The sequence below is a fragment of the Ixodes scapularis genome, unplaced genomic scaffold (assembly GCF_016920785.2).
Source record: "Ixodes scapularis isolate PalLabHiFi unplaced genomic scaffold, ASM1692078v2 PGA_scaffold1__304_contigs__length_218370807, whole genome shotgun sequence".
NCBI lineage: Eukaryota > Metazoa > Arthropoda > Arachnida > Ixodida > Ixodidae > Ixodes > Ixodes scapularis.
Window position 1 is genome coordinate 111,252,123 of NW_024609846.1, and position 27,744 is coordinate 111,279,866.

Here is a 27,744-nt window from a genome sequence, read left to right on the forward strand (position 1 = left end):
AGCAAAGATTGCCGGAATACCCGTAGCGCCGGCAAATACCTTCTCTTCTCCTTCCTGGAAAACGAACCGGCTGTCGAGCCAAGGGGTAAGCAAGCGGCCATTACGGATTCTTCTGATGTCGAGACAATCTAGGAGCCCAGTCCGCGACGTGCTTCTTCTTCTTCTGAGGCGAGATGGGCGAGATCAGGCGAGATGCCCCACGAGAAAGGAATTGTCACGTGTGTGTGCCGAGGGCTGGCCCGGCTGGCTTCCGGTTGAATCTCCCGAAATCGTCGGAGCGACTTTTCTCGGATCCAGATCGAGATCTGGAGCGGGAGCTAATCCAAAACGACCCGTGAAACACGTCGGTCTCGATCCCGATCGCCCAGTGAAATAGGCTCGCTCCAAAAACGTCGATCCCGGCGAGCTCCAAAACGACCAGTGAATTCGCCTTTAGATTCGATGCGCTACAGCCGTATTTACGTAAAAGCAGCCTTCTAGGCAACTTTACGGGAAAAAGCTACACGATCTACGGAAGGCGACTACGTGTAATACGATAGCAACATGCACTTTTCGAAGTGATCAAATCACGGCTTCTAAAAGTTCCCGAGTGCCACAGCTGCAATGAAAAGTGCCGGGTGCCTGTCCTCGACCTCCAGCGTGGACACTCGCGTATCGCTCGATGGCTCGTAGGCAGCCGCGAATAGACAAACACACGTGCACTCACTGAAGCCGCGGCCACTATACGAATGCGTCGAACAACATACTTTTTGCAGACACCGTCTGACGCGTGGTATTTATTTGTACGACGGGCCTCTGACATTGGTCATGCAAAGACTATCTGCAGAGGTGTTCGTAACATACATACAGATATCTAAAACAAATATGCTTCGAACATGCTTCAGACATGTCCGCAGATGACTTTGTCATCATTTTTACAGTGAACACTGTTTTTATATAATGTATTAGCGATCCGACTGTGGCCTAAAGATTTAATCCGAGCATCACCAGTAGGTTTATGTCGAGGCATGTAATTAAACGACAATTCGAAAAAAAAAAAGCAACGACGGGGCCTTGCCATGTTACTTTTTGAAGAGACACCAACACTTTATTCGAGGTTATTCATATCAAACGCTGAACAAGCAGTTTGAAATCTTCCTAACATTCGACGCCGTCTTCCTATGACTGGGAATTTTCCCTCGGTGTTATGTTCTCTCGTAAACTAGTCTGCAAAGTGACCTTAGTTTGACGGATGGCCAGCACGAGTAGGTAGACCTGGAGGTCACATACCGCACGCAACGTGGCCTTTTTGGAGGGCTTTGGCCTCGCGCTGTAGCCTTTGCTTCGTTCTACACCTAGATAAAACTAAAAGGTAGTTAAGTTACACGGACGGAGCGTTGTTGCTCACTGGCGCTATAGTGATATTTCGAAAGTGCATTTCTATTCCTTTCAGTTTTCGAATGTGGCCGGGCCGCCGCCAGTCCGAACCCCAAACGTTTAAGCCAGAATCTCACTGCTCGTACATCAGACGAAATGCACACGGTGTTATTGACTGCAGACACGATGACAAAAATTATCGGCGTACACACCGCACGCGTGCTCGAAGAATGTTTTTTCGTACTTCTGCATCCTGCGAACACGTCTGCAGAGGCACTTTTTGTTTGACTAATGTCTACCGACTGACTTTTGTACAATGTATAAGCAGTGTGACCGCGCTTTTACACTACTATTGGCTTATCTCCTCTTCGATGTAGATTTACTTCTGCCAGCTCACAGAAACAACAATTTTATCGTTCTCACTTGCATTTATTTAAATGTAATCGCACCTCAAAAAAAAATTATTTTTCGTATTAAGTAAAGGTGTTTTAAACTCTATGAAGCTTGAGACGTTTTTGTGTTTGTCCCCCTCTTCGGCAGTCGCCTCCGTTTTATATATTTTTTAATATGTGTTACATGAACGAGCTTGCATGTTTACTATCTCTTTCTTTAATCTATGAAACTGTTGAGTGTTCAAAATAAATCGGTAAGATTAATATCCAATGCACACGAAGATGTGTCTTCCCACTAATTAACAGTATACAGTTCGAATCTTCTTTTCAGGGAATAAAATTTGACTGTTGTTATCAAATATCTAAGGGACGAGGTATATTATAAAATACACTATTAGCTTTTCTCGCGGATATCGAACGCTGCCCTCCCACGTGTTAACAGCGGTCGCCGAGTCTCTACTCAAAGATATTAAGAGCAGGCGTGAAGAAGAGGCCAACAACAAAAAGAGAAGGGAAAGAAGAAAGATTGTTGTCATTTTATACACGGCTTGGCCCACACCCTAATACGGATTGCAGGCAGGTGTGACGTCAGCGTTTTACTCTGTGCTTCAGTGTTGTGCCGCAGCTTTTACTCCTCTTCGAGGGAGGTCACGGCTTGCGACACGAGGCACCGGGATCGCTTCTTCGCGTTTTCTGAGGGGGTTGTTTATTCTCTCCCTCTGACGTTTGGCGAGCGTTACGTTGTCCAGACGGGCCGCGGTCTCAATTGCAAGTTAAGAGAGCACGCCTACAGTGTCTCCACATCCGTGTCTGGTCATCTGGGTATTCACTGCCGCGACCGTCGTTGCCTACCCGACTTCAACGGTGTGAGGTTGTTAAGCGTCATAGGGACCAGCTTACTTGTGAAATTCTGGAGGCTGCTGAGATAGCGAGGTCCTTCTGTGGCCTTATCAGGCAAAGAGATGAATTTTCCTGAGTTGCTCGTTTTTTAACACGTGGTCTGTACGGCTGCGTCATGGCTCCTTTTTTTCTTTTTTTTTTCTTTTTTTTGTGGTGATGTATCACGTGGGCTGAATTCCTCTTTTGGGCTTTTTTCTTCTTTTTTGTTCGCGACAACGCAAGTATATATTGCAAAATTGCGATCAATAAGCTCCACAGAACAGAGACGATCGACGGCTCGCTTCGAGCGGGTTACGAAGTTCGGGCGGTCTTTTCTTTCCGTTTTGCAGAAGAGTTTTCGTGTACAGTGTTGCGTCGTCAAGCGTCGTCAAGCGCATCACCGGGGCGGTTTTTCTTCGTACCGGAGCTAGCAGATTGTCTGACGACGGACAATCCCTGCACCACTGAGCGGCGGGACCGGCTGACAAGCATGGCGGCCACTTCGGGGGGCGCCCGTTCAAGCCCCAGCCCCATGGATGAGGACCAAGGCCCACCGGCTACACCAGGTCGGCTATATCGGAAAAGGGACCGCGACTTCAGCCCCACTTCGGCATCGAATGCGCCAGTAGCATCCTTTTCCTCCAAGGCTGAGTCTGCACTGGAAGACGGGACGAACGTACATGCCAGCAACAAGGGCGAAGGGGACGACGGCTTCACCCTCGTAGGTCCGAAGAAAAGTCGACGGGACTCGACCAACAGCGGCGACACAGTAGTCTCCAAGGAATCGCGACTGGCTGCCAGGAACACTGAAGCCCGGCTCACAGTACTGTTCTGGCCTACAGAGAAAGCAAACGTCCGGAAGCTCAACAGGGTAGGACTAAACGCTCACTTCGACGTCATCGCTCCTCACCAAGTGAAGGAGATACGGGTCAACGGCCGAAAGAACGTGATAGCGGTCGACGTTCACATGAAAGAGGCTGTGCCTAAACTTCTACTCGTCAGGAAGCTCGGCGGCATACCGGTTGAGGCCCGCGTACCATGGACGACACATCATATCGCAGGAGTTGTTCGAGACGTAGATCAAGGCTTGTCTGAGGAAGACATCTACAACAGCATGCGGGCCCCAGTTAACATCCTCGGCGTGCGGCGCCTGGGGAAGTCGACGACTGTCAGGGTCACCTTCGAAGGCAAGGACCTTCCGCAATATGTCCACATGGGATACGTGCGTCACCCGGTTGCACTCTTCGTGGCTCGTCCTCTGCAGTGTTTCCGGTGCAATAGGATGGGCCACATCGCCGCGGTCTGTGAGAGAGAACGAACGTGCGCGAAATGTACAGGAAATCACGAAACATCGACGTGCGAAAGCGAGACCGTTCGATGCGTCAACTGTCGACGGGACCACGCCGCCACTTCGTCGGAGTGTCCAGTCCTGAGGAAAGAGAGGAAAGTGTGCAAGCAGCGCGCCAGGTCGGCCTCCACCCACGCGGAAGCGAGAGCAGCGGTACGAAAGCAAAACACGGACAAGGTAGCCAGCCGGCGTGGCGCACATCCTACAGCAACCTCAGAAGCTGCGAGTGCAAAAGGACGGGCAAGACTGCCAGAAGACTATTTCCCGCCGCTAGTAGCGCGACAATCTGGGGCGAAGCAGATGGCGGGGCACAAAGACGCAACCCGCTCTGAACCAACGGAAAGTAACCGAGCACGCGAACCAGAAGGCACTGCGCAGGTGGAGAGGCGCCGGTCTTTTGCCCATGTGGCACGAGATGGACGCCACAAGACCCATTTGACGGGAGAGGCTACAGACGCCGCCCTACTAAGAATGGTTTCACGGCTCTTCAGGGCGGTGCGACAACTGGCACAAGCACGACGCCACACACCAGAAGCGAAATTCGCACTCGAGGTACTAGATGCTGTCGGGGAGAGTCTCGAAGGAATCATCACACAGAATGCTTAAGCCGGGTATCGTGAGTCCACAGAAGCAAGAAAACTCGACAAGCACCCCAACTTTGAAGGAAGGGCGACAGCCGAGCCATAGGACGGGGGGACGGGACGTCCCAACCGTGCTACAGTGGAATTGCCGTGGACTTACGGCCAGACACAGCGAACTAACCCTGCGTCTGCAACGCTACCCAAGCCCAGTGCTGGCACTCGTAGAAGCCGGCCTTCCGGGAAAGCGGACACTACCTGGGTACGTGAAGCTTACTACGCAATCCATCCCCAGTTTTCCCCATGGAAGTGCGGCGCTTTTTATACGGCAAGGAGTGCCCTACTTTCAAGTGGACACCAGTCAGTTGTGTACCCTGTCGGCGGAGTTTGTGGCCGCAAGAGTCAGCATCGGCAAAAAAACTTTCCATGTGCTCGTGGGTTACGTTCGGCCGGATGGCACGGAGTGGCCGACAGATGATCTTCTGACATGGTGCAAGAACATCGACGGGGACCTGCTTCTGTGTGGTGACCTCAATGCGCACAGTGAAGCATGGGGCAGTCGGAAAACGGACAAACGGGGGGACGCAGTCACGAAAATGCTGGAGGAGCTGCACTTGGTCGTGGCAAACGACGGAGGGCCCACCTTTTTCAGGCCTCCCAGCACCTATAGCGCCATCGATGTCATGGCGCATACACCAATACTCGAGCTGGCATGGGCAACTGCCCCGGACACCAGAGGGAGCGATCATTTCCCTATCCACATCACAGTCAAGGGGTGCCAGACGGCCAGGAAGGTTGTGCGGTCATGCACAAACTGGGACGTTTTCCGTGCAGCTTTGAACACAAGCCGTGCAGACATTGCGACAGCCATCGTTCAGGCTCTGCAGGAGGCAACACACACGACGAGCATCTCTGAATGGCTGCCAAACCCCGACCTCACCTTCCTAAACCTGCAGGCGGCGCGAACAAGGGCCCAACGAAAGTATCGACGCACGAAGAACCCGGAGGACAAGACCCAATTTAACAGAGTGTCGGCAAAGTTACGAAGACACGCCAAGGCGCTGGTGAGAGCTCGATGGAAGCTGACGTGCAGGAACATCAACGCTCACTCATCGCTGCCCCAACTCTGGAGAGTCCTAGGTGCAATGACTGGGAGCTGCAGAACAAGGCATGCGCTGCAGGTGTTAGCACTTTCAGCCAACATAACAGAGCAGCTGGCAGCAGAAAGATTATGTGCTCTATACGCCCCTGCCGAAGCGCCAGAAAAACCGGGAACTCCAAATCTATCCCCGGGGCCCCTAGACGCACCCTTTACCGTCCAGGAACTTGAGAGTGCTCTCCGCAGATGCCGAAAAAAGAGTGCAGCGGGACCCGATGGAATCCCATACCAGGCACTCACGAACCTTCCGGATGACGCACAAGAAGCCCTCGTCGCCTGGTTCAACACCATATGGGACTCTGGCGACGTACCCGACGGGTGGAAACTGGCAACCGTAGTGCCCCTACTCAAGGCAGGAAAGCCCCCCGGCAAGGCGGAGTCCTACCGCCCGGTGTCGCTAACGTCATGCGTAAGCAAAGTGTTCGAGAGAATGGTGCAAGCACGCCTTCGCTGGTACCTGTATGCACACTGTCTCCTCCCGAGTGCATGACTGGTTTCAGGAGAGGTCTGTCAGCCCAGGACAGTATATTGGACCTTACGAGTGACCTGGAAGAAAACAAGAATAAGCGAAGAAACACGGTGGCAGTTTTCCTCGACGTGGAGCGGGCTTACGACGGCGTCCCGCTTGCCGCCATCCTCTGCAGACTGACCGAGGCGGGGATCACAGGCAAAATCCAAGCCTTCCTGGCGAACTTCCTGACGGGGCGAAAAATACAAGTTTGCTCTGGACGGACAGTATCGTCACCAAGGGTGCTCCACAGAGGGTTGCCTCAGGGAAGTGTGCTGAGTCCGGTGATCTTTAACATCGTGATGGCCCAGCTACCGTGCTCCATCCCACCAACGCCCCTGCCGGTGCATGTATCGCTGTACGCAGACGACGTATGTCTCTGGGTATCGGGCATTTACACCACGCAGATCCATCGGAGCATACAGGACGCCATCCATGCTGTGGACAAATTTCTGACCAATTCAGGGCTGAACCTCTCCAGAGATAAGACAGCCTGGATGTCCATACGGGGGAACGGACGCCACTTTCGCCCACCAGACATCAAGTTGGCAGGAGAAAGAATCACACCCGTAACAAGGCAGCGGTTCTTAGGAATCATCCTCACAGACAGACTGCGATGGGCACAAGCCGCGGAGGCGACCATCACAACCTGCAGGCCGGCCACGAATGCTGTCCGCCGCATGACTGGGGCCACATGGGGCTGTACAGAACGAACCATCCTGGCCGCCCATACAGCGCTCGTCACGTCAAGGATACTGTACAGGCTGCCCTACATGTCCCCATCCCCGACGGACCTGGAGAGGTTGGAACAACTGCACCGCCAGGGCCTTCGCACGGCGTTGGGGATCCCGAAGGCTGCCAAGAACAACCTGGTCCTCCAAGAAGCGGGGTTAGAGTCGCTCGAGAGGCAGTCTTGGGAACGAAGCCTCTTCCAACTGGCACGACTGTTGACAACCCACCCAGGTAGATGGTTCCTGCGTAGAATTCAGGGCCGGACGACAGCGTCATGGAGCAAGGTGGTGGAAGTTTTCTTTCGAGTCGCGGACCCCCTAACGATGCCACAGAGCGAGTCAAGGGCACCACCATGGGAAGTGCCGAAGATAACTAGTGAGGTGCGGATTAAGTACCTGCGCTCCAAACAAGACAAGCCACCCCTTGTCATCAAAAAAATAGTGGAGGCCCACCTCGAAGAACGTCACAGCGGAAAGCTGCAGATATACACTGACGGGTCGGTAAACCACTCACGAACCTCCAGCACGGCGGCTTATCACATACCGAAACTAAGTCTGGAGTGGAGTGGCAGACTCCACAAACCCACGTCGTCAACAACGGCCGAGCTGGTGGCCGTGGAAAAAGCTCTCCTAGAGGCCGCCAAGTTACCGCCCCAACCGATGGTCCTTCTCACGGACTCCCGGTGCGCCATCCAAAAGATAGCAAATGCCGAGACCGGAGACCCTGCAACGGCCGCTGCAAGGAAGGCCCTGGCTATCTTGGAAGCGCATGGCTCTTCAGTCTGTTTCCAATGGATCCCAGGGCACGTCGGCATCCAGGGAAATGAACGCGCGGATGACCTCGCCGCGGAAGCACATCAGTTTCCCCCCCAGGTCCCCACACCTGCACACCCGCAACAGGCAGCTCTCGGTGTCCGCTGGCATCTCCTGCGGGAGAAGCCGGAGAAATCTTTACCCAAAGGCACCTTGACCGGTCTCTCCCGGGCAGCGGAGACACTGGTGCGACGACTACGGACAAATACGGCATACACAAACGAATTCCTTGCTAAAATGGGAAAACGGCAGAGCTCAAGCTGTCTTCAATAAATGCCGCTGATGCCGGTCCGTTCCCCTGGCTCTGGCAAGCTAGATAATTTTCCTTTTCTTACCAAATCGGCTTACACTCAAAAATACTTTTGGCGATTGCCCGATTCATTTATCTCTCGATCGGCTTTAAGTCTGCAATGCTCACGCGGGTGCAGACGGGGAACTTTTATTTTCCTTTGATTTACAATCCCCACCCCAATTCTGTCTTCAATGCAGGGCAGAAGAGACGATCCACCACATCCTCTGCGTCTGCCCGGCATACGAGACCCAACGGGAAGCGCTGCGTCAACGGGTTAAGGAGGGCACCCAGATGACAACAGACAGCTTGCTCTTTCCCGACGGGCCCAGACGAAAGTGCCGGAGGATTTTCAAGGCATTGTTGGCGTTCCTACGACACACAGAACTGACTGAGCGCCCAGGCTCATGTATTTTTCTTAATGCATTACCCTCGTTTTTTTTTTTATTTTTTTTTTAGCTCTATTGGAGTTTGTCACCTGCCCAGGCCAGCACATCAGAGCTAGGCTAACCCAGGAGACGTTAGACCCAACAAACTACCACCACCACCACCACCAATAAGCTCAGTTGAAAGTGAGCGCTGCGTCCGTGTCACCTCTTCGTCCGGTCCTCGCCTCTTTGCGCTGTTTTTAATTCCGAACCTACTCGGGCCTAAGCCTCAACTTTCGAATCCTTTTGCCAAGTTCTTACAGAGCTAGTACTCATTATATTGCTTACGTACACGCGTACGTTTCTGCTTGGCGTTCTGTTCCGCTTGATCAAAACTCGCCACATCTTTTTTTTTTTAATATACAAGATTGACATTAAAAAATAAAACAGAATATGATACCGGGCAGCTTAGAGTTTGACCGCTCTGGGTATAAAGCACGCACTACCCGTGAGGGCAGTGCACGCTCCAGAATCTGGATGATGATGAAGGTGCGCAGATGTCCGTATAGTGCCCTTACGATTATGGTATACATGTCTCTAGACTTTAACCCGTGTATCGTCCCTTCTTTATCGGTTGTTAGTTGTCCTCGTGAACTGACGTTTCGCTTCTCACTCCGTAACGATCTTCATTTGAGATAAGCAGTACTATTACAATGAACTTAGAAAAATATATCACCGATAACCGATGTTGCTCACGCTGTTAAAAAGGTTAGCTGATAGTCGGACAAGTGTGGCGATGCCATAAGCAATAAAGCAACCAACACCGCTCTCCAACATAACAAAAAAAAATTTCGGTGACAAAAACAACAAAAATACAATGAAAAATTTAGTTCTTTATCGCTTGTACTTTACATTCAGTGCAAAAAAAAAACTCTTGTTAACAACTTGACAAGTTTTATTCGCGTCACGTCTGAAGGCAGTGGTTTGTAAGTTTTTCACTTAGTAAGAGTAGTTATTAAAGCCCCGGACGTCTTCAAAAACGTCGGACGTGGCTGCCCATTCTCATTCCACTTCTTTATTCATTATAACGCGTTCTTATCGACTAATCTCACAACTGATTGGCTGCAGTGCGATAATCATGTGATCGGGATTTACCACGCCCTACGTTTCTCAAGCTCTCAGTAACTATAAGAAATAAACAAAAAGCAAACAGCAAAAAAAAAAAAAAAAAATTAAACCGTTACCTTTTGTGTTCCTCTCCCGTAGCATCTCTTCGAGGAAGGAAAAGAAAGGGACACAGGGACCATTCTTGTTTGTTTTCATGTGAGAAAAATTGATTTGTTAAAGATCTTTCAAAATACATACATTCTATCGTTCTTCTATTGCAGCCGTGCGGAAGAAATAGCGTCATTTTTTTAGTATTTTTGGGGTATTTTGTTTTTGATAAAAGTATGGACTCTAGCGTGCCAAGTGCACGTGAAAGGAAGAAAGAAATGTAAGCCTTCCTCGGTGCGAAATTGCTCAGATAGTTCTAGGTAGTATTACTTTAAGAAATGCTCAAGAACCTCTGGTAATCCCGGGAGAGATTGCCATTGGCAATGGTGTGTGTGTGTGTCTCAATGAAGGCACTGAATGTGTAAGTGTAAACGGTCGTGTGCGCTCAAACAAAAAAAAAAAAAAAAAGTCACGCGTTTACCGCCATATCATATGTCATATGAAGAACGAATCCAGGAAGAAAGTATGTAACTATATTGCTATATCTTTTAACCGCTGGTGTAATATTATTAATATGACCTTTGGTTAGCGCCACGTTTGAAGAGCTTCAGCATGACATTGTCTTTTACGCTTATCCTAACAATCGGGACACCTTTTGCCTACCAAGTGCGCCTATAATATATTGATACATAATGCCATCTACACTGTGATGATATTAAAGTTTATTGTATTCTATAAACTATAGTACGCATAACAATACCGGCTAACCTGTGCTTGTTGCGCGTTAATGATAAAAGAAACTATACAAGAGAAATAGCCTGTCTCATATATTCTATGCACGAATATAACACTATAATATAATTGCACCTCTGTGTAAATATATTTGTATGGGTAATTAAACAGTTTCAACCCGAAGTTCAACGTTGTAAATGCACCTCACATTGAAAGTTTGACTAGAGATAATTTCATGACCATACTTCCTGTTTTGGCGTACAACATTAACTCAGATCTTAGGGAAGCAACAGGACTACAGAATTTCAGTTTTGGAAAGTACCAATGGCACTGTGTCCTCGACATCCTATTCACACCACATCCATTAGGATGGTTCAAGAAATCGCTGCCAGGAATAATAGAGAATCGAAAGTCCAGGCTTCTCAAGGTTAAGGAAGTGCACACATAGACAATGAAACGTCTAGAGACTGGCTACGAACGTCACATTAAAGACAACGTCACATGAACGAGGAATGACAACGGACACGCGTTTTGTTTTAATATATTTTTTCAGTATTCTTTTACTTATGGCTAAAAGGACAGTACTCAGAAGCGGGCGTTACACGGTGGGCATCTGAATGTTAGGGTTACGTCTTGGAAATATAGTTCATTGAAATTCCACAAAGTTGTGACATACTGACGGATCAATAAGGTCAGAGTTTTAAGTAAGCTTTAATTAGGAATGAACAATAAATACTAAATTTAGTACGCACAATGTTTTTATGTATAACATAGCCAGATGCTCATACTATGCATGTCGAAATTACACCGCGATAAACCGATTGTCTGTGAACTCAAAACAAATGGAGAACAATACCAGCCTGTGCGAAGTGATCTGACTTAAAAACGGAAAAGAAGGGCGTCCTCAGCACAAAGCAAGTAACTATGAAGATATAGCGGGACACGGTTGGAGGACGAGAATGGGAAGTGCTTTAACAGGAATGTCTACATGTAGTACGCACTGCTGAATTAACTTTTCATGCACGTTTTGTACTTGTGGTGACTCTAAGTGATCCTAGGCATCACGGGAGCATCCGCATTCACGCATTCAAACATTGATCCCATTTCAAAGGACCGTGTGCTTGGGTTGGCCTTTGACGATTCTCTATTTCCCTGGCTTTCAGGTTGTATTAATTGCATTCATCCATATGCTACTTGACTAACGTTCACTGAGTAGTGTTAAAAAGGAGCAATTTTAAATATCATAACTAATACGCCAGAGGTTTATGACGACTGCTCCTATAATTTCTTGTTCTTAAGAATCTTCACAGAGCAGAGCTTCCTAACCCTTATGCTTTTAAAATGTATTAATTCATAGTTATACACCATAGTATATATAATATATCTCCAACGAGTGAGACGGTTTAACTTGAAATTTCAGGTGCCTATTGCGTTGACCTCAGTAAAATTGGGCTTCATGCGCACCCGACACCAAACAAAGTACGACAAGTTTTGAGATACCTTCTAGTAAAAGATTCAATGTTGTTAGCACGATAACCGGAAAATATGTTATAATTTTGTGAATAAGTGGACTAAAATATACGCTTTATGCGCAAGTGGCACCGAAAGCAAAGCATGATGAACTAACACCACTGCTTCTCTGCCCTTCCTGCGTTTGAAAATTGTGCAGTCAACGAAAAACTTCATGACTGAAGGCCGGCATAACTTGAAGCCATCATACGCTTTGTCTTGATATCTCTTGCCCTGCAGCATTATTGGCTAGGTAAGCAAACTTTGTGGATGCGAAAATAGAGCTCCAACAGTGTCTTACTCTAAAACGTGCCTGGGGTGCGTCCGACACTTCATGTGTTTCGTCCTATTTTCCGCTGCAATGTGTGCGGGTATATTAATAAAGAACTCATAAAAAGCCCCCGGTCCCCTGCATTTTTTTAAACCTTTGTATACTACTGGTATTTTCTTAAGTAACAAAAGTGTACTGACAAACTGGTTCAATGGCAACATTTTTATTAACCCTGAGACTGGGGAAAATAGGGTACTTGTCTATTTTTGCTTCTCTGTTAAGTCTTGATCTCCTTAAACATTTTTGTTCACAGTCAAAAAAAGAAAAATATTAAAGCAATTTTTTAAGTGACTTATTTTGACCTTTTGCTGTGTCGCTTATTTTTGTGATATGAAAATACGAAGAATCAAGTCAGGCACCGACAATGAAGCAACTCAGAAGCAGGGTGGAGGGTGAATTGCACGTGTGGGTTCTCCGCCTGAATAATTTCGAAACCGAGGAAGGCACTACATGCGGACTAGTGACAATTATCGTAGCGCTAGGGCAAACTCCAGATGTGTTCAGTATCAGGTATAGATATCGCTACGCTGTCTCCTTTATCCTGCACGGCCGGAATGACCTCCTGTCCGTCTCCCTCGCCCTCACTCATGTGCAGCGCCGTCACGTTTTTCGAGGCCCGGTAGTCGTCCTCGTGAATGGTGGTTTCCGTCGACGTCTCGGACGACGTCCCTGTCTTGCTCGAGGAGCTCCTCCGTGTCAGGGACAGCTGGGGTAGCGACGCGGCGCCAGCGTCCGCGAGACAATTTTCGCTATAGCTTCTCGAACCGCTAGCTCCAAGTTTCTGGACGTTGCTGTCGCGACTGGGCAGACCCGCATCTTCTTTGATGGTAGGCAAGCAAGGCGTAGATGGCCATCCCGCTATGTATGAGCTGGAAGCATGTGACTGCTGCGGCAGCTGATGCTGCTGCCGGTGTTGCGGTGTCTGGTCGGCATGCCAGAGACACTCGTTCGAGAATGAAGTCTCTTGAGCGCTGTGGTGCTCACTGGCGTCTATCACATTTGTCTCACATTCTTCGTCCAAGCTCCGCCAGGCTAGAAGCCTCTGTTGGTCCTGTCCAGCTGGAGCTTGGCAGGACAGGAAAGAGTTCTGGCGCTGCTTGGACTGCCAGAAAGCTCGCCGTTTGAGCGCGGCCTTCGATGCTGGCCGCAGCTGGTCGCTGGAAGCGCGTTCGGGAAAAGGGTCAAACCCTGGAAAGTCATCTCCCTGGTTAGTTTGATGAAGATGCCTGTACCGGTGATACCGGGGCATGTCCAAGGAAGCAAACCTCGTTAATTTAGGCCTTACATCCATCGCTGGCTGCTTGGTTGCTAGGCTGCGCAACATCCGGTCGTCTCGAAGGCTATGCTTCCGTCGCAAATGCTTCCTGCGACCTTCTTCCTGCGATCCGAACGGCGACGCTGTCGTCATTTGGCGCCTCAGGAGATCACCGTGGTTGAGATTTCTCGACAGCACTCTGTTCCATGATAATGGATCGTAGCACGAATGGCGGCGACTGCCCTCGTCTTCTTGAATCTTTTTCTCAAACTCTTCAACGAGCATTTTGACTTCCCAATCATCCGAATTCGAAGATGAGGGAGGTCGCTTGTAGGTCAGCGGTGAAGTCACGCTACTTGCTCTAACCGGTGGGCTGAACTGCGTCGGGAAATCTGGCAGGGTGGTACAGCTGCTGCTGCTCAGCCTGCTTAGATGTTCCATGCTCGTGGCCTTGGATTGCTCCTGGCTTGCGGGAAACTCAAGCTTCCACAGGTCTTCCGGTTTGAGCCTGGCAGCAGCCATCTGTCGTTGAAATTACAGAAAGTCAAAGAATGTTCTCTTAGATCAGACTGCGGACGCCTGTGAGAATTACTGTGATTTTAGACAACACACGAATTTCTTGCCAGAGGAATTGTACAATTAACCCCAGTTAATTAGAATGTTCAAACTCGAACATCAAGCATAAAAATGGTTTGCTATGAAGTCGTCAGTAAGTCTTTGGTCCACAAAAAGTCTGTAATTTTCTAATAACGTCACTTCGCATTTTACTCTGAAGAACTGCCATTGGTCTTTTGTTCGATATATATATATTTTTTAAAGACGCTGCGCCAATACAAATGTACACATCGCTTACATTTACGTCACAACAGCAGCGGCTGTCGTGGTGAGCATGCTGCTGCGTGCGTACTTCTGCAGCATTCATTTCACACAACAGAATTTGCTTCTCTTGGCAAGAACAAGTAAGAATGCCTTCCAACATAGTGTGATGATGACAAGTGAAAGCCATTTGTGCTTCGGGGGCCTCGAAGTTAAGCGGCGCGCAGCGCACGCGACAGTTCTCTTCTGCGGCCGTCCGACACGTACCCCACACAGTGCAGAGTCGGATGCCAGTGCCGAGAGTGAAGGCTCATGCCACGACGAGCTGTGGAAGGTGCGGTGCCGGTGCGAGCGCGAGTTGGGGAGGTTGGGTCTGGGCCAGGAGTAGAGGAAAGGCCGGCCCCGTGCCGGGATGTGCTCGGGAGGGACGGCGGGACAGGCCTCGGCCTCGGCGTCGGCCCGGTCCTCGTCCTCGGCATCGTCCTCCTCCTCCTCGAGGAGGGGCTCTGCGCGGGCGCTATCCACAGACCCGGTCTGGTGGACATGAACAGAGTGCGGGGTGCCCATGAGGTACGGGAGGCGCACAAACCACGGGAGAAGGACTAAATGGAACACCTGGGCTGGTTTTTCGGTGAATGCGGGTACCCCTCCAACGCTTAAAGCAGCCGCTAAAGGCCCTGTCACACTGAGGCAACAGTTGGACAACTCTATCCGGCAACACGAGAAAATAGTTTTACCGGCGACCCTGTCACATCGTGGCAACAAAAACAGTCGGACAATATGTTGCAGCCGCCCGGCAACCGTGTTGGCCGATTTGCTGTCTGACCACCTTGTCACACCACGCTGACTGCGGGGACAACACGAACACTCCGCCACGTTGATTGTTTACCTTTGTTCGTGTGCAGCGCGGCGTCACTGGAAGTGTGACTCTACAAAGTGCTTGTGCGGTCGAAGGGCCGGAAACTACCTCGAGACGACATCGACCAGTGATTGAGATTATAGAAATTGACACAGTTTTCGCCCTTTATTTTATCAAAATGTACTTCATTCGTTGACAAATCAGATAGCCCTAAGCGAGGAAAACCGTATGAAGTGTTTCTGTCGGGCTCTTTCCTTCATGCTATTCCTATTTCTACTGTAAAATTGAGTTAGTACCGGCAGTAGCCACAACGTCTCTTGTAGCGGGGTGTTGAACTGAACTGACAGTGCTTAAACACTACGACACCGACACGATCGACCTTCATAACAATCGGTGGAATAAATAATTTTCAACGCTGCCTATTTGCCTATCACCCGCTATGTGGTCGCTTCATTCCACAAAACGTCCTGTGTATTTTTTAAACAAACCAGGTCTGGTTGCGCTGTTTCCAAGTTCCAAGCATCAACAATCAGGATCAAAATGGTCATTTTATTGCTTAGATCTTTTAATGTTTGCCTTCCTGAATTATTTTAATTATACTTCATCATCGGGTGAGTAGGCATGCAATTTTATTTCACTAGCAGTAATGTGAGCTGGTCTCTCGACAGCTCTAATTTTAACATTACTCTAAACATTCACGACCACATCTGTGACCATTTCGACAATCGCTTTCCGTAATTCCGCAGTAAAAACATTTATCAAAGTATTCTAGCTGCACGCCAGCCTTAATTATAGTTAAATAACGTTTTAGAAGCCTTTATTTAAGTAAGCAAGACGTTATTCATAGGGAACCAGCTCTGCCATGGAAGCTATATCTGTGGTGTCGTATTGCCGGCCCGAAATTCACTCAGTCAGCGATCAGGGCAACACACGCTGTCCAACACAAGTTGCTACTGTTTTTGCTGCCAAAAGTTGTCATGCCGAGTGAACATTTTTGTTGTCGTCCATGTTGTGCTGCTGTTGCCGCGATGTGACAGGTTTTTCGGACAACACGGGGAGCGAGCAACAAGTTGCCTGACTGTTGGACAACGTGTTGTGTTGCTGTTGCCGTTGTTGCCTCAGCGTGACAGGGCCTTAAAGGGATATTGAGGTGCTGTGACCGGCTTCGTGGGGACAAGACACTAAACGTAGCGAGCGTTCAATTCCGAACGGCTGCCGTAAGTCCACTCTCACTTCAATTATTCAAGTTTGATTTGGTACGCTCAAAGACGGTGAAAAGGCCTCAAATGTGAGCGGGATGAATCGCAATCGGGCACTCTAGGTACGGCACGTAAGGTTGGGGGAAGGTCGCGTTCCACGAGAAATAAAGAAAACGACCGGCAAGGCTGACGTCTGCTGAGCGGAGTCGCCTGTAACGCTGGCTACTTCTTCCCACGGAGACGGTCACGTGACCTCAAAATCCCTTGTGCGGATATTTTAACCCCCGGGAGAGACACCCAGATTCGAACCGGCCAAGAATTAAAAGAAAGCTTTAAAGGGGCACTACAGCGAGTTTTCAAATCGTTTTTGTATAACGCAAACTCAATGTACGCGCCATAAGCACCCTAGAATATCTCAAATTACAAACATGTGTGTAATTTTTTTCCACAATAAAACGCAACTAAATATCACGACCCACCTTTTTTTTTTCTGCGATATATTTTAGAGAAAGGACGTAACGCGGCATTCTAGGATGCTTATAAGATATGACACGTATATAGTGTTTACGCCATAGAAAGGCGATCTCAACATCCGTTTTAGTGACCCCTTAAGCAATAGAAAGGTGAATGGGTGACTGATCAGGTGACAGCATGCAGGAATGTTTCTTGCATTTCCACGGGCATTCGAAGGAGGCACCTTGCGGGAGCATGTAATGAGGAATCTTAAGGAGGAAATAAAAATGAAGTTAACATATTCCCAACTTTGAATAATCCGTTTTTTATATTTATAAAAATATTTCAACGTAACTAAAAGCAAAAAAAAAAAAAACAACAACCAGAAGGGCGATCGGCAGTTTTTCTGGAAAGGCACCTGCAATCGATTAGACGTTTCTAAAGCATCATGATTTTCTTTCCTTAGCCTTTATGTCAATTTTTCTTAAATATTTTTTCTTTGTTTATTTGTTTTTGTTCTCTAATTAAGTTTTTCTTAATAAAAACCACACATGCCTCTAGGAAGTTACTCAGTCCCATGCAGTCCGATCTCTTACTAGCTTCACATATTTCATACAATGGAAGCTAAAGAACATCGAGAAGGCGAGGATGGAAGAGCTGTGGAAAAAAAGGAGTTGAATGTTCGGGATTACTGCGATCGTAAAACTACCCTTACTAGGTATATCCTCGCAAAATGCTACTCTCAAAAGGGTTCTAAAAATACATTAAATAAAGGAAAGGATAGAAAGTGCAAATATAAACAAGCTTTTTCATTTAAGAACATTTTAGGGAATGTGCACAGTTACATAAGTAGAATAAACTAAAGGGTGTTTACGCATGCGGAAGTTTCAGACGCGTGATAGTTGACAAAAAAAAAAAATTAAAGACGCTCATGCACCGTCCATATTCAGTGCCGTGAAATGGAGTCGGACTTTCCTCCGTGCCAAATATGCTGGAAGTAGAGGATAAGGTTCTGGACAGAGTGATCTATGGCGAATTGGATGACGACGAATGCCGCATATGTCTCTTGACGGTCATGTAGCCGGGACTTACTTGGCAGGTATAGCAAAATTGAGCGTGATTAGTGACATGGACCTGAGCTCTAGAATGGCAGAAGCGTGTCTTCTGTGGATTCATAGGGTCCACGGGAAGCTCACACATTAACTCTGCAGGTATAGTTGGGGCTAAATGGCAGGATTCTTTACAACTGCTTGCAATTAAACGGCGGATCGTTTGCTTTTATTTAAAATAAAATCATGATATTGACGGTTTATTTTCTTGTTCTTACGTATCAAGTGCGCCTCATTTACAATCGCGAACGCGAAAAAAGGTCAATAGCTGGTGTGTGTTTTACCACTGTTTTACATTATTCACATACACAGATTTCTAGTCTCTATAATTTCAAGGTTAATAAATGTTTGTTAGCGTGATTTGATTAGTTGCACCGAGGCTTACGTTAACCTGATCGGTGCAGTTGAGACGTAAGAATACGTCCCGCAGCTGTCAACTCAGGACAACCAATTTTATAAGATGGTTAAAAGTGTCATGTGTTCAGTTGTTTAGTTCATTCAGTTGACCTAATTTTATAAGGTATCTTTAATTTGCCGTTTTCTCAAGTCATTAAAAAGTGTAAACATAAATAACCCATCAACACGCTAAGTTTTGCAGTTTAGAAGCCTGAGACGTCATATCCGTCAGGCTATTCTTCCGACACGGCGTTGCTTCCCTTTTTGTTCATGTACGTTTTTACCGCTTGTATTTTAGAGAAATTATACGTAATACTTGAAAGCATTGACGCTCTCATCAGAGTTAGTGAAAGGCCTCACCGTTAGCACGAGCTCGTCTTCATCGGACCAGGATAAACTGGTATCACTCAGGCTGCTCACTTCTTCTAAATAACTTAGTTCACGGCGACTGAGCTCTTGTTCCTGCAAGCAAAGATGTCACGTGGAGGTCAAATATAAGCATATGTTCTATCGGAACGGATATTGTAAACACTGATATAGCACGTGGCGATCAGATGAAATCATGTTTTCTCTATGGAAAACAAGTGCTATGACAGGCAATGTGATAATCAAAACCCAGAGTGTACTTCCACAAACGGTTTGTGTAGAACCTTGACATATTTGTCAATATTGTTCCTTTTTTTACGATGCCGCCATTGAACGCTGTCTTAGCAATCAACGAAACCGTCAATAAGAAAATACGAAGGTTTTCAAAGCCGACAAAAAGTACATGAAAATGAGTATCTTAGAAGCTGCATCATGACAAACTGTCGTTGGAAGGATTCAAGGACGCACGTTATTAAAAACAATAAAGAGCAACCACAAAAAAGTAATTTTAATAACCACGAGAAAGTGGGGTAGAAAACCAAGCTCAAACTAATTACTGCTCCAGAAGCATCTTAGGCCTGTTTTCACGAGGAACACTCTCGAAAAAGGGGGGAGGACTTGGACACTCTCGGGCCTAACAGTGCTGTCACTGCCTTTAGTTCCTCTTGGGATGACAAAAGAAGTAAACGCTAAACCATAGTAGAAAAGTTTCTAGGTCGTATTGGTACATTGTGGAAGATGATTACTTATCAGTAATTGTGTTTCGTTGGAAACGGTAACCGCTTACTTACTTGAAGAAGCAGTTTCCTTCGTAGGTCGCATATCACGGCATCTTTCTTTTTGATGTCTTCCTCGAGTTGCGAAATCTTGGAGTTCAGCTGGAGATGTGTTTCATGCTATGTAGAGTAGCACAACAAACAAGTATTCAGGCAAACGGAACTTGGTTGACAATTTATAAAAATGTGCGAAATTTAATGTCTACCTATATGATACGAGGGTATATTTTGATCTTGATTTTGATTTGTGATTGGCTCTGATCTCTACGTTGTTAATGTGTGTAATGACTTAGTGCTAGAGTGGAAGTGAACGAGGGTGATAACGGTCCGGACGTTATAAAGCGATAGCGACCGCAAGAACAGCGTTTTTTTTTTGTTTTGTTTAATACATCTTGTTTATGGGCAGGCATCGAAAAAATCCTCTAGAGCCATTTTTCGCCACCCGATATGTTCACCGTTGATATTTCCAGATATAAAAAGAAGTGTTCATTATAACGTAGTGCGAAAGTATAGGCTAGATTAAACATTTCAGCCGTCAAGAAACGAGAAAAAAACTTCAGTGCTCCCTCCCGGTTAGCAAACTATCAATTTTACATTATGAAGTTTTGAAGTGTAGGTTTCTTTAAAATACATAGTTGAACGGAACGAAAACAACATGTTCACTGTTTGTTAATGGCAGACTGAACCAACGCCTTCTAGATAACAATATCGTAGAGCTGGGTTTTTTACGGCCTGAATACGAGTGCTGCGCCAGTATTTTCGGTTGGGACTCGTGCTCAATCAATGGCAATACGAGGGCCAGCCCTTAGCTGATACTCTATTTTTTTAACGGTAGAGGCCGTAAAAAATACAGCCTCACGTCCTTTCATCTAGAAGGCGTTGGCTGAGTCACGTGGGTTGCCTTGCTCTTTCAAGTTAAACGAGCAAAACACAGACAAAACAAACCGACATCTATGAAAATATGGTATGTCAGCCCAGATGGCCGAACGGTGGAGCCCTTGAATTATAAAAAAGAAAATAAAAAACAAACGACGATTTGTTTTTTGTTGGTAAAGGCAAACATTTTTATGGTACCGTATTCATCGGGTTTTATAATTTTAAGCTAATTTCCCAATTACTTTTTAAACTAAATGTTAGGTTGCAAAATGTATCTTCAAGGTATCCCAAAGTATAATTTATCAGCTTTCGAAATAAAATGTATAAACTACTATACTGATTCTGATACGTCAAATGAATAACTGGAAAGTAGTCAACTTTGGTGAAGCAGATTTCCGAGAGACTTAAAGGTTACTTAAACAAGTGCGACGTAAACTAACTAAAAATAAACGCTCACATCCATTTCAAATGCATTATTCATAAGATAGCTTGACCACGCACCAGATACGTTTTGAACGCCAGCTTGATGTGCTTCATGGCTGCTGCGACGTACTGCTCGATGCCGTCCTCCTGACGCAATAGTCCGGACACAAGGCTCTGCTCCAGATCTGTGTCTGGAGACTGGCCATCGATGACCCCCTTTCGGAATCTTTGTCTCGACGGTCCGTTGTTGGGTGACCTCAAGTCATCGACGTTCCCTCGCAGAACTTGGGAAGCGTCTTGAGACTCCATTTCAACAGCTTCCATCCTTCGAAGAAGGCTCCTCCTTGCTGCATGTCCTTCCAAGCTGTTCCTGTTCCACAATCTGCTTCTGAAGGACGTGGCTGAAGGTCGGGGCGCCATTGCCACTGCCACTGGTGCCCCCTGGGGTGCCGCCATCTTCAACGTCCTCTTTGCTTGGCTATCGCTCTGTGAATTTTGTGCTTCCGTGGTAGACGAATCGAGAGAGCTCGGCTGTTCTTCCAAGGTTGCCAACGTGTGCGCCGTGTGCAGTACTTTCTCGTGCGGTTTTACGACTACCTGTTTAAGAGGTGGCCTGGAAACTAGATGCTCGCCGGAAACACTGCCAGTTTCGTGGAACGAGGACCGAATGTCGCGGTCTTCTTTTTTTGGACTTGGACTACGAAATACCTCATCTTCCAACTCGAATTTGGGGGATAAGAGACGACTTTTAGGCGGCTGCGTGGCAGCTGCGCTCGATGTATCGGGTAGATGTTGTGGTTTTTCCTGCGAAATTAACGACAGGGTGTCTGGTCGTGGGGGCGACAGCTTGGTGAGCGCGGCTTTGCTTGAGGCACTTGTTTGTTCAGTGGTAGTAGTGGCTTGAGGATGCGCTTGCTTTTCCCTATCTAACTTTTCTTCCATCGCTTTGAGTAGGAGCACCCTTTTTAGCAACGGTATGTTCTGGTTCGTGACGTCAGCTGGGGGTTCGACAGGTGCGTGAACTTGAAATGTTACCGGAGCGTGTTTGGCCGATGTATCGCTACCGGACATTAGCCTGTGGAGATTCTCGGCAAGGCTTTTTCGAGGCTTGTCTACCGACTTTGCTTCTGTAGAAACGGCTTGCGATTTCGACAGTCTTCGCCTTTCGAACAAATTAGAATGAGCGCTGGCTGGAGCTTCTAACCGCGAGCTTCTCTCGTGAGAACCTGGAAGAAGCTCCCTCCGCGGTTGAGTTCCACCTGAATTGGATGTATCCGAAACTGGTTGCTTGGACGATTTTTCTGCTTCCCTAAGCATTCTGATGCGCGTTAGTAAAGGTAAGCCGGCGCCTATTGGCTGCGTTGGAGTAGTTTCTTGGGAAGAAGCCATTGAAAGCGATGTACCTAGTTTACGAAGAGTAGTTTTTCTGCTTTGGTCTACCACCTCTTCTTCACCTTTGATGCACGAAATACTTGTTACAATGCCTGCAAACGAATAAACACTTCATGTATAGCGGCGAAGAATAGCAATCACCTACGTTCCAATACCAGCCACCCAAGTATGATCTAGCAATATCGCGGTGGCTTTTACAGAGGTCGGGACCCTCCTGCAATAAGCGGACAGAAAATGTCACTGTTTTTTAAAAGGTACATAACCTGTGCCTAACTGACCGCAGATGTAGAAACATCCTTTGACTTAACGGTGAACGGTGAATCACACGGCTGAAGGGAAAGGGCAAAGTTTGGAAAAACCGTGGTTGTCGCTGGCACAGTTACATTGAGCGCCGTTACGATTGGCGTCGATTGACATTTTTCTTATTTATCCTTAGCACATCAGTAGGAAAGAAAAAGTATTACTATCTTTTTCCTGCTTTTCTTAAATCAAAGCAATTTACGCATGTGAGTTAATCGTTCTCTGTGTCCCTGTACCGTCTGGTTTAATTACAAAAAGGTCAAAACTCTTTTAGTGCACCTTTAAGATTTTTTTCAGAACTTAGAGGTCCAGAGGGCTTTACTTCGTCGAGACTACTCTGCACCAACCCTGACCAAGTAGATTGGCTTCAATCAGATGTGTTTTTACCTTTGAGTGCTTGACCACCTTGTGATTCCTGGCGGCTATGAAATTTTCTGTAAAGTCATAAAGAATAATGTATCAGATGGCTATCATGCTTGTCCAAGGTTTTATAATTAAAATAGCTTCATCTATTTCTGCGGAAATATTCTTTAAGCGAACTTTAATTATTGTAAACAGATTAGTTACTCAACGGTTATTGCATATCCAGATTTAACATAAGGTGTGCCCCGAAGACGCCTGTTGTAATATAGGTCACCAGATAATATATAAACTTCGGTAATGAATTTCTATATTTTTTAAGGTTAGAATCCTAAGTGAAATTAACCCTTTCGCTTTAAGAGTTTTAATTTCTGGAAATCGCTGCAAGGCACTAGTTTCCCAACAAATTTAATATTCTACAATTTTAAAACCCATTGCGCCTACAAAAATGTTTACCTGAACAACTTGTGTAACGATTTTGCTACAGGTGTTGAGGGTGTTCCGACGTCGCTGTCATCATGGTGTTCCTCCACTGATGACATCACAGGCTCCATTTCAAGCTGAATTTCTGGTGGTTTCTGAGTCCTTTTCAGTGAAAAACGAAACAATTCATTAACAAAAGTGTATACTATTTCATTAACATTTCACAGATATTATTACAAAGGACGTAAAACTATATTACCTTATTGATAGCTGTAGGTCCAAAACCAGTCATTTTATGTTTGTATTTATTTTACTACCAACCATTCAAAGGCGGGCTTGGGTAGTTGAATGTCTTCAAAATATTTCCACAAACTTACAAAATTTGAATGTCTTTTGCTACTACCGCCTTTTATGCTTAACATACAGTATATTTCACTAGCGTGAACCCTCTGAGATTCGGTATAAAACTTTGGTGTTAAACTGTTGTTGCACTAGCTTCCAGAAACGATAGAGCCACGCGTGCAGGAAAAGTGTGAAAAGCAGGCATTGCTAAACCGGCGTCTGGTGTAGATTGTTAAAGCCGTAAAGTGTTTTCTTTACTATTACTTTTAAGTTCGAGACACATGCGCGACAAAGCTATTCGATCCGACTTACAAATCATTGTAAAAATGGCTGCTCGACTCGCCGCACGCGACAGTTCAAGACACATGCTTCCGATGCCTCTTTGGCGTTGTTTCGTTCAACCCTCTAAGCTCCAGGTATCCCTTTACCGGATGGATGGATGGATGCTAACTGTTGTATATATAAGGGGTGGTAGCTTGCGCCACCTAGCTTAGAGACCAAAATACTTTTTATTCCCCTCGCCCCTCTAATGTATGGTTTTTCTGGCTTTAAAACAAAACAAACTGTTTTGTTGTATGCCATTAACGTGTGCGTGTCTTTGAAGAATTTACGTGAGGTTAATTTTTTGTTCAACATGAACTAATCACAATGGACCGCAGCGGCCTTTAGGAGCTATCCTAGTGAAACGAGCACGGCATACAAATCACGTGACTACGCACACCGCGTATTGCTGCGTCTTTCCCGAAGATCACGTGACGCCCACACGGCATTGGAATGGCTCGTCATCCGCTGCCGTCCATCGTAAGGTGAAACGGAGCATATTCGTGTCTCGGCGATCTCGAGCGGTTCCAGAAGTCCGGCTTGCTATGGATGCTGGAAATCAGCAGCTCGTTTCGTGCGCTCGGGAAAGCTCCATGGCGCCCATTGCTTTCCTTGACGACTCCTCGCGTGATGCACCGCTTACACCCTGTTCCTCTGGCCAGCACCTCCTCCCCCGATAGGGCCGATTGTCGCATGACAACACGACTTTCGCGTCGTTCGTGCTATCACCGGCTGCGGTCCTCCGACAGTTAGGGGGATCGGTGGCCTAGTGGGCTAGCGCACACCAGCTCGGAGCACGTGGAGCGAAAGCTCGCGCTGCAGAACCCAGGATCCTGGGCTCAATCCCCACCCCTGTCCGTTTCGATCTGGATGAGCATTGTACCGGCGTGCGGTCGTGTATCACTACTGCATGCGTGATGCACGTTAAAGACCCCAGGCTAGCGGTTGTACTGCACTGGCTAAATTGCCCATCTACAACTGGGAGACTCGTCGCCCGTTGAGGCAGACCAAGTTCTAGGATGTATAAACATACACACAACCCAATTTTTCTCCGACAGCTGGACTGCCGTGCGGCGAATGTTAGGCAAGTTGGTCGCATGCAGGAGCCGGACGGAGGCCCGTCCGACGCTCCGGTGTGACCAAACCTGTCGTATCTGATCGTTCCGACAGTTCGCACGTCTGGTCGGACAGTTTTTACGCGCATATGCCTCACGCTTTACTGTTACCATTACTGGTGCTAAGGAAACGAGCGCTCAAGTGTCGACACACATTTCCCGCTTTCTAAGTTTACTCGTTCTTAGTCAGGATGTAGCGTTTTGTATTACACCGCAAAAAGGTTTGCACGCACTATCCCATTCAGATAGCATGGAGGGGCCACAGTAGTACTACTTATGATGCGGATTGCACTTTTGGATCAATGCCTCGTTAGCGGTTTGCAACTCGCCAGATTCCTTCTATTTTTAGCTGTAAACTATATATATATATACTCAGTGCAGCCGATTAGAATATACTCTCACAATCACTTTGCATTTCCAAAACCTAAGCAAACTCTCTTGGTGCCCTGTCAATGCTCGGTTATTCTCCGAAAATCGACTAACAATGCTAAGCTTTCTTATTAGCTGCGTGCAATAGCTCCTAGATAACCAGGCCCCCGCCGGAACGACACGGCTATGCCCCGTCTACGGTTACGGCTTCACAAGTCCCAACTCCGCTTCGGTTAGAAAGGCTTCTGCATTAAAAAGAGCTGTCCGGACATCTCACGTGGTGTTGGTGCGGTTCCTGAGCAGCTGCCTGAGGTTCTTGACGTCCTTCTTGAGCTTGCGCATGGCATCCATGGACTTGGGTCCGCGCGAGTGCACGGAGCCCTGGGGCGAAGGCGCGTTCGCCTCCATGGGACCACCGTGGGACGTGCGGGAGATGATGTCGTCGCCCTTGCGGACGGACGCCGCCCGGCGGGCTTCCATAAGCCTCTTGCGCCCCATCGCCTGCAGGATCTCCTGCGGCACGCCGCGAGGAACACGTCTCAGATACGCCACGCTACACTTTTGAGATTTTTGGGGAATGATCTTCCACGCTGTGTACGCTTGGATAGTCAGTGGGACTCTCCGTTGTGGTCGCAATCTGCAAATAGCTAGCGCGTCTACATTCGAGGAGAACATTAGGAAAAGTCAGTGGCTGTAATCTACCAACAGAGCTCGGCGAATGACGCGGCCTAAAGTTCCTTTGGTCCTTAGAAATAAATCACAGCCAGCGCTGTCACACACTACATGACGTTTCACGGGCTTATGTCATTTGCAGTGTAAAAGTACACACGTCATGTGCAGTATAAAAGTACAAAACCACACATGATTTCAGCCTGGTCATTCGCCAAGGTCCTTTCGTAGATTGCAGTGATCGGACCTCCCAAGTGCTCTGTGGGAGACTAGATGCACCAGATTCCTTAAAATTCATCATGGTGACTCCTGGGAGAGACAGGATTAAGTGTAGTGTACACGTTTAAAGTTGCAGTCGCCGTCTTCCCCATAGGAGCCAGCGTGACGTATGTATTGTTTTCAAGTGTTCCCGAATGTATGTTTATGTACGTATGTACCAATAATAGAAAAAAGTTTCAAAAATATGTCGAAAAACAAGTAGAAAATACTTCAACAAAAATGTGTTTAATTATAAGTCCAATTACAATTTTAATGCGGAATTATTAACTTCACCCCGGAGCAAAGCCGTCGATCGTTGTCTGTAGCAGAGAAAAAAGGCACCTCGATTCCCATTGGCTGAGCGAAACGGCACCTAAAGTCCCATTGGCCAAAAGCACAGCAACGCAGATGCTTCGTCACGGAAGCCGCCAGGGTGCTCAAGGTTAAAGCGGAAGGGCTCCAAAAATAAAACACAAAGAAAAGCACAGCAACGCAGATGCATCGTCACTGAAGTCGTTGAACCAGCGCGGGCGCTGCGCCTGCGCAATGGGGGAGCGTGATGTCACCGCCGGAGCGCTGTGTGAAGACGAAAGACGTGGCATGGGCTGCTTGTAGAAATGCGCTGCGTGTAGGAATGCTTTGGCATTCCTACACGTAAGCAGTTTTAAGTGTCTTCGTTTAATATTTTGAGAAAATGATTTAAATACAAGATACAAATGCAACGAGAGCATTTGATCACCTTACAATATTTTTACAAATACATTTTGCTCCCATAGGCCGACATCTCAAACTTAAATTTAACCACGGATAAAAAAAAAAGTCTGTGTGCCCAAATAAAGAGTGGAGTCTATATACAACAAGAATCAAGCGCTTAAAAGAAAAGTTGCTGCTCTAAATATAGACGTTGGTTGTCATAAGATAGGCGGGCGATACACAAGGGAACAAAATGTATTCATAGTACGAGTTTAATCTGAAAGGTATTTGTTGAAGCAACGAAGCCTTTTCAGACAGCATGTGATTAAAGCGACGTCTTTTTAGATGCCGAAAAGTCAATAATTGTACTCATTCTGTTCGTTCCAAGTTCTAACTTTCCTTTCTTTTTTCTTGCGCGTTTCTCATGAGTAAAGCGCAACATGGTAACGCTCTTTGCCTATGACTGCCACCGCAAAGAGTGTATAATATCGCATTTGATTGAAACAACAAAACAAAAGAACAAACAGCGCCCGAAATTGAATTTGGGCAGTATTTGATATACTAAATTGTTTAATATTTAAATACAGTTGGCACATACATTTGCCAATATCTAATTAAATACGATATAGAAAATAGTCAAAGTATTTTAAATACGTATTTAAAATACTTGTATTTGTAATACTGTCGATTCCTGGTATGTATGTATGTATGTATGTATGTATGTATGTATGTATGTATGTATGTATGTATGTATGTATGTATATGT

At 46.8% G+C, this 27,744-nt stretch overlaps 1 protein-coding gene across 1 annotated transcript in view; it reads right to left on the reverse strand.

Annotated features, from left to right (window-relative positions):
* Nucleotides 1–11,794: 11,794 nt before the first annotated feature.
* Nucleotides 11,795–27,744, reverse strand: part of LOC8028771 — an 84,624-nt gene continuing 68,674 nt past the window's right edge. Inside the window, exons 10-17 of the mRNA XM_042290292.1 lie at nucleotides 25,636–25,871; nucleotides 23,245–23,373; nucleotides 21,445–21,811; nucleotides 20,815–21,333; nucleotides 19,453–19,557; nucleotides 18,656–18,757; nucleotides 14,547–14,813; nucleotides 11,795–13,985 (exon numbers count right to left, since the gene is read on the reverse strand). Of these exons, the coding sequence (XP_042146226.1) occupies nucleotides 12,687–13,985; nucleotides 14,547–14,813; nucleotides 18,656–18,757; nucleotides 19,453–19,557; nucleotides 20,815–21,333; nucleotides 21,445–21,811; nucleotides 23,245–23,373; nucleotides 25,636–25,871 (3,024 nt within the window). The 3' untranslated portion in view covers nucleotides 11,795–12,686. The remainder of the gene's footprint in view (nucleotides 13,986–14,546; nucleotides 14,814–18,655; nucleotides 18,758–19,452; nucleotides 19,558–20,814; nucleotides 21,334–21,444; nucleotides 21,812–23,244; nucleotides 23,374–25,635; nucleotides 25,872–27,744) is intronic.